General features: G+C 34.7%; 1 protein-coding gene across 3 annotated transcripts in view; it reads right to left on the bottom strand.

Moving 5' to 3' along the window:
* pi4kb (phosphatidylinositol 4-kinase, catalytic, beta) overlaps nucleotides 1-12,464 on the bottom strand; it is a 106,721-nt gene that overhangs the window by 25,626 nt on the left and 68,631 nt on the right. For 2 of the 3 annotated variants that reach the window (XM_039750357.1, XM_039750364.1), the window contains 2 exons: nucleotides 7,663-7,893; nucleotides 209-436 (listed from right to left, as the gene is read on the bottom strand). In XM_039750357.1, the coding sequence (XP_039606291.1) occupies nucleotides 209-436; nucleotides 7,663-7,893 (459 nt within the window). The remainder of the gene's footprint in view (nucleotides 1-208; nucleotides 437-7,662; nucleotides 7,894-12,464) is intronic. The other variant, XM_039750372.1, reaches the window with a different exon arrangement.

Here is a 12,464-nt window from a genome sequence, read left to right as displayed (position 1 = left end):
ATATTTAAGGTTCAACTTTATTAAAATACTTGTCCCAATAAGTATGAAGAAATTAATACCTAGTCAATGACCCTTCGACAACAAAGAAGCATGAAAACAAAAGTAGAACTGAAGAAGAAAGCACTTAATAAGTTTAAGATAGATTAGAAGTTGCTTCCACATTTACTTTTTTGACCTTTTACATACTGTAAACCTAAAGGAGGCTCACCTCAACCTGCAGTTCACCGATGTCATCTACAGACCAGGCTTCATCATCATTATCATAATTTGGTACAGTGGTAAAACTGCTAGCCCGCTGCTCATGCGTAATTCCACATTCTGGAAGATTTTCCACTGAACGAGTACTGCGAATACGTGTCTCTGGGATTCTCACAGGCACATTAGAAGTTTCAAAATTTTCACATTCTAGCACCTCCACATATATAAGGTAAGGAGCCTACAATGAAAGGTGAAATAGGAGAAGAGGTCAAAATTTGTCACAATATATAAATAAAATATTCATTAATGAGACAGACTAAAGTCTTTATTTTAGCACACACAACAACAATGGACAAAAGCATTACTGGTTCTCTTGAACTCTTATCGTGCCACCAATCTTTGTATGATTGTGTGTTTATTAATGGTATTTTCTTGTTTACCCATTTATTGCCAGGGATTTAATATTTATTTATACAAGTATGCACTGGATATTTCTTTTTATCTATGTTTATAACTGTGACTCTAAGCAGCCCAGTGCTCGTCTCTACTTCAACACTTTAGTATCACTGGTAGGTTCATCACTCTGCAGGTACTTTTTTTTCCATACTAACAATCTATATTAAAATACTAATATGTAATAGAATATGACTGTTACTGTAATTGCACACAGTTATAACTCCAACAGACAGGATTGTGAAGCATTTTAAAGACCTAAAAGATGACCTATGGCTCTCAGAAGCACGTGGTAGAGGCTTATTTGTGAACCATGTTTTCACCTTCAGTACACTGTGATCGGACAGCAATGGATTACCATCTACTTGAATAAACATTTTTTGGAAATGCTGATATCATCAGGCATTTCCTAGTTGTGGACTTTGTCTTCTCTCATAATTAATTTTTAATTATTAATTTATTACTAATGGATATTGTATGATTGCTGCCTGCTATATTTTAGGACTAAAACTTGATTGGTTATACAATGACCTGTTACTTACATATAATACTGAGCTGACCATCTTAGTAGTGTAATATTTCATTTTTAGCAGTTTTACGATACTTATAAATACACTGATTCTACTCTTCAGCAATTGTTTTGGTCCAATATTGTCCCCTGGTTAATCATACTTAGTTTTGGCTCAGTCTTTTGGCATTTTACGAATACCAAATGAATGCTAGAATTAAAAGGTCAGTCCATAGAAAATTTAAAACATAGACTGGGCGTGAAATACATTCCTCCTCATACAAAAGGTGGAAAAAGTATGTATCAGTGAATAAATTCAAATCAAATTTAATGAAATATATACAATTATAAACTGCTTACTTGCTGATCTCCAAGAAAATTTTATTAGGAGAATACGAATTAGAAGGATATAAAATGACAACAAACAGCATATTCTCAACTCTATAAATATTAATATACCAGTAATGGTGCACTGCACAATAACGTCCAGTGAATACACTCAACTTGAGCATTCATAGTTTTATACTCTTTTTACGTTTAGCATTTGTTTGCTCAGAGGCTGATGTGCTTGCTGCTTTTTAAGCAGTTCTTTTTTTCTCCACCCTAGCGGCCCACTTCTCTTCTTTCGTCTGCATCTTTTTGCATTAAAACTGATTAAGTCAGTGTTTGTGTTGCAATTACTTAGTACTTTTTCTTTAATTTTTCACTTAAGCTGGCACTTAAGTCTTCAATCTGCCTCAAGAATGATTTACAATATGAAGAGGTAGAGGATGTGATGGCAAAGGTGGTAGGGATGAGAACGGCGCCTGTAAGCATGCACCGCAAGGCTGCTTTGCTGGCTGCTGGCATGAGTTGATTCTACAATAAAATAAAGTAAAAACAAAAAGAGGAATAACCTTGGAGGTCAATCAACACCCCGAAAGCAGATAGTAGACTTCACGTAGTATATGTTTACCAAATTCCAGGTCAACAGGTATGCAAGCTACAGGTGATTTAAAATCCTAGACAGACAAATGAACAGCCATGGAAGCGTATTATATATAAAGATAAAATAACATCATTATATTAATATTATAAAGTATATAATAAATAAATAATATAGTAGATTTAGCAAGAGGGCATCATGTAACTCTAGACACTCTTCTCTTTTAGGATGCGGATGGACTGTGTAAAAGTAGCTATTCCTCAGTCTCAGTGAACTTGTCTTCAGGCAGCAATACGGTTTACCAGAATGCTGCATAGAGACGAGGACGTTTGTTGGGATGGCTTTGGTCTGATATCACTTATATAGCTATCCTGGAAATTAGGCAGTGATGTGTTCAGCTTATCTGTACCACTCTCTGCAGAGCCTTGTGGTCATGCTGCTTGCAAACCAGAAAGAGAAATATTTCTTGTCAGGATACTTTCAATGGCAGATGTATAGAAATTATGTAGTATCTGGAAGTGTGGCCTAAAATCCCAGAGATGGTAAATATTTTGTCATCCTGCTTTACCTGCTTTGTACTTGGACTTCGGTGGTGTATGCACCGAGGTATCTAAAGCTGTCCACCCTCTCCATCTTAATTGTAGTGGGGGTGGTAGTGATCCTATTTTATCTCTAGCTACCACAGAATACTTGAAAGTTAGAATATATATGAATTTACTTTACAAAGCCATTTCATATTTGAAATTAAACTTTAAGTTATACATGTCTCCTCTTGACCAAGTTACTGCAGCCAACACTCTGCATTATTTGCTGTCTCTGTGCTGAGAGATGCATAATTAGGTCCAACCTGTACTGAAACTTTACAAGGAGATGGCACTAGTACAGTAGTGATCACTACATACTTATTACCACAATAATATCTATATCTATATCTATATACCTATATATATATCTATATACCTATATATCTATATCTCTCTATATCAAAATATATATCTATATATATCTATATCTATATATATCTCTATATATATCTATATCTATATATATCTATATATATCTATATCTATCTATATCTATATATATATCTATATATATATCTATATATATATCTATATATATCTATATCTATATATATATATATATCTATATATATATATATCTATATATATATATATCTATATCTATATATATATATGTACATATATGTATATATATCTATATATTTATATCTATATCTCTAGTTATACCTAAGTAAATAAAAATAAGGGTAAATTAATCTTCCTAATTTCAAAATGCCACTAAACAGATTGTCAATGTGAAGGGACTAACAAAGCCTTTCAATACAAGAGTGTTTTCTTTTCATTTTGCATATAACTTATGTATATGGTAATTTGCCATTTCCCTGAATTTTGCATGCGCGCCCCACCCTTTTTTTTTTTTTTTTTTTAAATATAAATTTAGCTTGAACCACTTTTAATTCTCATTGTCATTTGAAATTCAGGCACATTGTATCAACAAAAAAACCTCAAATGCAAACAAATTACTTCTACTGTTTGGAGGTTTCCCAGATAACAAAAAACACAAATAAAGCAATCAACTTCAAAATGTAATTCATGTGATGAAAAAATTTCTATAAATGTTAACACTAGTGACTTAAACAGAAACTCTGTCACTTCTAGATTAATTATATTCAAATTTTGAGTTGTTAGCTTGTATTAATATTAGTAATAAGGAGAAAATATAGAAAAGTACAACACAACCTTTAGTACGTTTAGTTATATCATTTGTAAAGCATGTAGCGCTTATCAGTGTCTCAGTTTGTAAGGGCATACTTAGCAATGTGAAATGATCTCAGTGCCAGTGCATGTCCAATACTACTGCTGCAAGTACAATTGCTATTCCTACAGAATAAAAAAAAAAACACTTTTTGTCAGTGTAAATCTAACAGTTTTTAATAGCAGGTTGAATAGACTCCCATTTTTGTGAAGAGTTGCATTTTCACCTGTGTCTCATAAAGCAGAAGTGTACATGTCACACAATAAGTACTGTATATCATGCTTTACAGACACACTTTGAGAAACCCGGAAAGGAAGAATGTTGATAATACAAAAAAGCACATAGCATACAAACATTCATTTGCGTGTCTACTGTTGGTGTTGTATTATTAACATTATTCTGGGAAGACACGCAAGAAAGTATATCACTCTAACACATACACATAACAATAAACAAGAACTACCAGTGCAGACATATCTACAGTGCCTGAACCTAATATCCTGTGATCAGACAGGGTCTTTAAGTACTGGGCAAACAATAGTTTCATTCTTTTTCTTGGCTTTTTTACCATGAAAGATTCAGCCAGCACTTTGTTCCTCTATGGCCAGTGAGGAGCTTTTTAGTTTAACTTCAAGACTTACAGATAAGAGATAAAATCAGAATAATCGATGATAAAGCTGAAATGTTACAGTGGTGTGAAAAACTATTTGCCCCCTTCCTGATTTCTTATTCTTTTGCATGTTTGTCACACAAAATGTTTCTGATCATCAAACACATTTAACCATTAGTCAAATATAACACAAGTAAACACAAAATGCAGTTTTTAAATGATGGTTTTTATTATTTAGGGAGAAAAAAAATCCAAACCTACATGGCCCTGTGTGAAAAAGTAATTGCCCCCTGAACCTAATAACTGGTTGGGTCACCCTTAGCAGCAATAACTGCAATCAAGCGTTTGCGATAACTTGCAATGAGTCTTTTACAGCGCTCTGGAGGAATTTTGGCCCTCTCATCTTTGCAGAATTGTTGTAATTCAGCTTTATTTGAGGGTTTTCTAGCATGAACCACCTTTTTAAGGTCATGCCATAGCATCTCAATTGGATTCAGGTCAGGACTTTGACTAGGCCACTCCAAAGTCTTCATTTTGTTTTTCTTCAGTCATTCAGAGGTGGATTTGCTGGTGTGTTTTGGGTCATTGTCCTGTTGCAGCACCCAAGATCGCTTCAGCTTGAGTTGACGAACAGATGGCCGGACATTCTCCTTCAGGATTTTTTGGTAGACAGTAGAATTCATGGTTACATCTATCACAGCAAGCCTTCCAGGTCCTGGAGCAGCAATACAACCCCAGACCATCACACTACCACCACCATATTTTACTGTTGGTATGATGTTCTTTTTCTGAAATGCTGTGTTCCTTTTACGCCAGATTTAAAGGGACATTTGCCTTCCATAAAGTTCAACTTTTGTGTCATCAGTCCACAAGGTATTTTCCCAAAAGTCTTGGCAATCATTGAGATGTTTCTTAGCAAAATTGAGACAAGCCCTAATGTTCTTTTGCTTAACAGTGGTTTGCGTCTTGGAAATCTGCCATGCAGGCCATTTTGCCCAGTCTCTTTCTTATGGTGGAGTCGTGAACACTGACCTTAATTGAGGCAAGTGAGGCCTGCAGTTCTTTAGACGTTGTCCTGGGGTCTTTTGTGACCTCTCGGATGAGTCGTCTCTGCGCTCTTGGGGTAATTTTGGTCGGCCGGCCACTCCTGGGAAGGTTCACCACTGTTCCATGTTTTTGCCATTTGTGGATAATGGCTCTCACTGTGGTTCTCTGGAGTCCCAAAGCTTTAGAAATGGCTTTATAACCTTTACCAGACTGATAGATCTCAATTACTTCTGTTCTCATTTGTTCCTGAATTTCTTTGGATCTTGGCATGATGTCTAGCTTTTGAGGTGCTTTTGGTCTACTTCTCTGTGTCAGGCAGCTCCTATTTAAGTGATTTCTTGATTGAAACAGGTGTGGCAGTAATCAGGCCTGGGGGTGGCTACTGAAACTGAACTCAGGTGTGATACACCACAGTTAGGTGATTTTTTTTAACAAGGGGGCAATTACTTTTTCACACAGAGCCATGTAGGTTTGGATTTTTTTTCTCCCTAAATAATAAAAACCATCATTTAAAAACTGCATTTTGTGTTTACTTGTGTTATATTTGACTAATGGTTAAATGTGTTTGATGATCAGAAACATTTTGTGTGACAAACATGCAAAAGAATAAGAAATCAGGAAGGGGGCAAATAGTTTTTCACACCACTGTATATTTTTTAAAAAGAACCTGCCTCTAACATTTGAAAGCTTGGTTAAGCCTATATACTTATATACGTTGGCAAGAATTACAAGTAGGCTACAGCTTTTTTACAGCTAAGAGTTTTAAAAACATTTATAAGACTTAATAATTTTAATAAATGGCATTAAATAATGCATTTATTCCCCCTTAAACAAAAAACAGAGTTTCATTCACTGTAGCTTATTTACTAAAACTGCATGGTTGTTATTTACTTGATGTTAACAAAGAATTATCATTCTCTTCCTTCTTATCAGTCCTCATTATTGACTTGCAGTGTACGTTGACTACTTGGTACATCCAGCAGGTTTGTTCTTGAACTGATGCCAATGGTGTGAATCTATTTTCCTGCACCTAGCCTACACAATTATACTTCTAACTCAATCTGCAGGTGTGTTTTCTTAGGACATGGTTGCAATCGTACAGATTTTAAATCAAAAAGTTGTTCCTTGCTTCTCAACACCATCTAAAATGAAGTTAATGGAGAAGTATGTTATACAAAAGCTACCGTTTTTTATGATTAATAGAATCTTTATTTCACTTTTTCTAACAGTGTGAACATTACAAAACTGTAGCATATCCAAGAATCTTAAGCTGAAAGGACATTTATCTCATAGTTAACTACAGCTTTTAACATTATCACTGACAGATGGCCACTAATGAACCACTTATAATTATGACTTATTATTTTCCAAAACATCCATCAGGAGATCAGATTGAAAGTAAGCACTGATGTTTGTACATGAAATAATGAATTTAAAAAAGTGAGAAAGCTATCTATACATTCTTTAGAGATGTCTCTGTACTTTATATTATACATGTTACTGTATGTTTGAAAATTCTGTATGTTGCTTACTCAAAAGTCCCAAATTTATACCACCAACTTTAAAATAACAGCAATGCAGTAAAATTGCACAAATTGTCAAATACTAGACCTCCAAGGAACATTTACAGAAGACCCCATCTATGTTACAGAAAAAAAAACAACGCAGTGCCAAGCAGCAGCTTTGGTGGTGCATACATTTCGACAAAATTAATAATTCTTTATATTTATATAGTGCCCTTCTGACTACTCAAAGCCCTCTCCAGGAAGGGAAGTCCCAAAATGCAAACTCATAATCTCCTTACTGAGAGGCAGCAGCAAAAAAAAAAATAAAAAAAAAAAGGAAATGGGAATAGTAAAACAAAACAAAAAAACTAAACAAACTACACTATAATAAAGACCACTTAAAAAGGGTGGTTTTTAGTCATAAAGTAAGTTTTGCAAGTAGAGTTTACTGTGCTGTACTGAAATAAAAATGCAGCTGGCAGTTTGCCACCACTTACCATGTCTGCTACGTGAGCAGGTTCAGTACAAGTCTAGCCGTATTTCAAATATTCTCTGCATTAAAAGACTATGTGAGCTGAAGGACTGAATAAAAATGTTTGCAATTAAATTAGCAAGACTGAAATACAAATGCACTCACCTTATCTTTGGAGTTAAGGACTACAGCCTGTGTGTGTGGAACTCTGACCACATGGTGGTCAAATCCAGCAGTGGGAAGCCAAACTCTTGCTGGGAGCTTGTGGTTTAGTAAGGATAATTCTGATATGAGACGCTGGGTCTTCTGCTCCTTTGTAGGCAGGATAGCTAGTCGCTTCCCAATGCCCATCAGAGACTTGATAAATTCTCTCTGTGGGGCTAAGCGAACTGGCTGCTATAGAAAAAAAAAAAAGACAGAATGAGATAGGCATGCCAACTAGGCTAGAAGTCACCCATTTATCTAATCATTTTTCTAACCTATTTATGTTTGCTTAAAAACAAGCATAAAAACATGAGTTTTCATTTCAGCTATAATCTTCTATTATAGTTTCTTCTTCCTTTACTCTTGTCAAATATTTACCAAAAAGTTTCTTTTGAACTACATTTTCTAGGCTTCAAAATATAAAACACGACAGTTAAAATAATATGTAATTGACACAAACACATTTTTGTTAGTAATCAAACATACTGTATGTATTAATAAATCACCACATCAAAATCTGAGATGCCCAAAACTAGACATATCCCTGGTTTCTTTTGAGGTTAATGCTTTGTCACTTGCTTCTAAAAATTTAAATACTGACCTAAACAATTTTTAAGGCAAAACTTGCATGACAAAAACATTTTTTAAAAAGGAAAATGCAGAAAAACAGTTTAATTGTGCAGCTCAGAACAAGCATGTCATTCAGAATAGAGTAAATCTATCTATAAAACTGTAATTAAGCAAAACATTATTCTGTGTTGAAGTTTCACAGAGAGTAATATCAATAAATATGGATGAAGATCGAATACATTGTTGGACAACAACAGTAATGACAAATGCAAATTACATTTTGAACAATGAGATCTAATGAAATAAAACATTAACAAAATGTATAATTCAGTTTAAAATTATCAAAAATGATTTCCAGTCTAACATTAAAAGAATGTAATACAATTTATAATAATAAAAAAAATCAGTCAGGAATACAATACTAGAGCCCACTACCAGCAAGACACTCCAATACTTCCAGCAAAGCATGTTAGCACTAAAAGAATAATGAAGAAACAGAATGAAAGAAACTTCCAAATCCATAGTAGTTTCAAGAACAAAGGAAATGATCCAAATAATAAGAACTTCACTTTTGAAACCCAACATGCATAATAGTGAAGAGAAATTCTGTAAATGAATTAAAAAATGCCAGGAGTAAGTTCATTGAAGAAAAAGGCACAACACAGTCTATCTGAGGTATATTTCACATATACTGTACACAGATCCTCATAATGAAATTAAATGGTTCGGATTTAAAAAATAAAAACAAAAAAAAAAACCACACACACACACACACACACACACACACACAAACCTGGGAGTGTTAAACAAATACAGTGATGTTGCATCAATAACAAATATAGCCTCTCCAGTGGATACATATTCCTGTGAAAGCAAGACAAGCAAGAAAGCAGAGTGAAATAAAGTGGAATGGTGATGCTGCACATACCATGGACTGCAAAAGTCAAGAAATCGGTAAATATTTGATCAATTCAATATTACCTTTTGGGCCAACAAGAATATTTATGTTCCAAATATACCAACTGCATAAACAATCATTGGGGCCAGGCAAAAATAAGTTAGCAATTCTATGTAAAAGCATGCCTCTGACATGGAGGAGGTAATTATAGTTCAAAAGAAAAAGACAAGATATAACAGAGAAAACATTTAAATTCTACAAAGAGGGCAACAACACTGGTCCAAATGGTGTAAGGTAGCATGTTACCTAATACTGTATGAGTCTAATGCTGATGCTTCTGAGAAATCAGCTAGGCTCATGTAAAGGTGCTAAACAATAAATGGAACAAAAATCCATATACCACTTCTACTAAAATTCACCAACATCAGCAATCATTTGGCATTATTTGGGCAAACTACAGTACTCCTCTTTTGCTGTAATATACTTTAATTGAAACAATTATAGCCAAATGCTCACGGTTTATAAATAGAAGACTCAATGCTATGTTTCTGATACTTTAAGAAACAACTGTGACACAACCTCTCAAGGACAGACCTTCACAAAAATGGAATATGTGTATTGTAGTTTACAGTATTCACTTTGTACAATAGTCAAAACAGAGTAAGAAACCTCAATTTTGAGTAAATATTTAACACTTTATAATGCCATATATGTATATAAAACTTTTTTAAGCGTCAGTAGTTTTCAAAGGCAACCATAAACTAATAAAAACAGTCATACACAGACTTACAGCTCCATTGAAATTGAGGCTTTGTAGGTCTGGTGCGAGTCACCAGTACAAATACTTTTACTGCCATTAAGGAGTAGCACAAACCAATCTTCGAGTCTTGGCAGACTTTTTTCAGTGTGCCGCATAACACTTTTGAACTGCTGCTCAGCTGCTATTATGCAGGTGGTTCCCCCTCCCATGCAGCAGTTTGGAAGTGCCACGCAGCTCTGCTCTGAAATACCATGGTGGAACCACTTGCCATTAGTGTGATAGTGGCTCACAGCGATCAAATGATATTTCATAGGGCCCCCAAACACTCATCGTTCAGATCTGCTGTAAAAGGAAAGCACCGTCATCTATCATTCAAACCTGCTCATTGGTTTAAAAAAAAAAAAATTAAAAAAATTGAGGGAACATTGATTTTAAGTATAAATGAACTCAACTTGGATGGCCGTAAACGAACACATGACAGCATACATATCTCCACCCATGCCGACAAAGCATTCAAGTAAAGTCAGGTGAAAAACTAAGTATACCATTTTTCATTTTTAAACATTAGGATTATGATAGCAATCATCTACACTATACCACACCCTAAAATATGTAAATCTAACCTCAGATGACAAACACCTCATAATTATTTTACTTTGTCAAATTAGGTAGGCTTAGGAACAATTTCAAAATATTCTTAAAATACAACGTGGTATATGTATTTTAGTCTGATTAAATTAAAAAGGAATTTTTACATTCCACATTATATAAGCATAAAAAGCAGGCATCCATATATCACAAATAAATCAGTAGGCTGTTAACAAGTTAGATTCTTCATGTTCTGGAATGAGCTGCTGATTAGTTTAAGGCTTTCTCCATCAGAAGTAATAAAAAATTTTAAAAAATGCCTTCCAGTTATGTTCATCCAATAAAGCTGTGGTGCAACCCTCATTAATATCTGTTACTAACACTTTCCTATTCCCTTTTCTTCTTTGTACCCATCTATAACACTTGGTGCACCAGGAGTCTGAATGGAATGGAACAGTGTGAAGCGTTTTTTTTTTTTGGTTTTTGGAGTTCCGATCCTGCCACCAACCTGAGTTTTCCCTGCAAGTTGGAGGACCTGCTTGTAGGGCAGGACGCAGGTTAACATCATACCCAGGACAAAGCAATTGCAGGTTAAGGGCCTTGCACAAAGGCCTAACAGAGTGGAATCACTTCTTGTATTCACAGGATTTGAACCGGCAATGCTTATTTTACTCCAGTAAAAATAAGTCAGTTACTTAAAAATCTAAGATTTACATTATTTTTATTTATTTATTTATTTATTTTAAATGCTAAAAATAACTTTCCATGACTTCAGACCTTTGCTGCATTTGTTTGAAATAAGGCAGGCAGTGCAAACAATGCTTGACACATAGGTGCCAAAATTTTAAATAATTCTACACATATGTTTTTAGCTGTGTATTATATCAAAGAGGCAGTTCATCATAAAAAGTGTTATACAGCCATAGGTGGAGTTTTAAAGGGGCAGGGGCCCAAGCACAGACACACTAGTCAGAGGTTTGCAGACACCAGTCCATGAACAGTCGTATACAGTTCCACAAGAAATGGTTGGATCTACTGTTTAATTATGTACTGTATTTTACTAGCTACATGTGGTCTTCAGGACAAAAAACAACCTGAGACGCCCTAGCAGTTTTACTACAGTATTTTGGTGAGCTTGCAGAGGCATCAGCTAAGTGGGTCAGGACAGGTCAGATCTTATCCGAGACTGACATATAGTCAAGTGCAGTTGTGGCAAAAATTGAGCGGAAAAGGCTGGAACGTATGGTAGCTCATTGCGTGAATGTACAACATGCATGTACCACAAAGCTGAGTTTGTCTGCTTGAGTTAAATAAGAAGTGAGGTGCATGCAAGCGGTAGGAAAAATTAAAAAATGCAGGCATGCACCATCTAGTGACACAGGTTGAGCATAAGTAGAGTGACTACTCCATAAGCATGTGCACACATGCTCCACACACATGCACACAGGTCTTTCGTTTAAATATGTCTAATATTGTCAAACAACAAATGTACATAAATGTTATAGGAAATTGTAATATATTGTTCTGCTTTAGAGTATCTTCACAAACAGGAGGTACATTCCACAAAAAAGGAAATGAAAATTAAAATTCTAAAATGTAGTACGAGGGTGTTGTACCATGTTAGCCATTATGAATGTAGTGAGAAGTCAAACAAAAGGACACCTTTTACTGGCTAACTAAAAACATTACATTATTCAAGCTTGTAAGGAGACTCAGGCCCCTTCTTCAGGCAAGATGAAGAAGGGGCCCCGAGTTGCCTCGAAAGCTTGCATATTGTAATCTTTTTAGTTAGCAAGTAAAAGGTGTAATTTTGCTTGACTTCTCACTAAATTCTAAAATGAAAATGCAGTCTCTCTTTTGCAAATTCAATAATGAAAATAAAATAAAATATCACTATTTGCACTTTCATTCAAAAATGCTGAAAAATTTTAAATTAAACACTTGCAA

The sequence above is a fragment of the Polypterus senegalus genome, chromosome 1, assembly GCF_016835505.1.
Source record: "Polypterus senegalus isolate Bchr_013 chromosome 1, ASM1683550v1, whole genome shotgun sequence".
Taxonomy (NCBI): Eukaryota; Metazoa; Chordata; class Cladistia; order Polypteriformes; family Polypteridae; genus Polypterus; species Polypterus senegalus.
The sequence above is the reverse complement of the archived record's forward strand: the minus strand, read 5'-3'. Positions and strand labels throughout refer to the sequence as shown.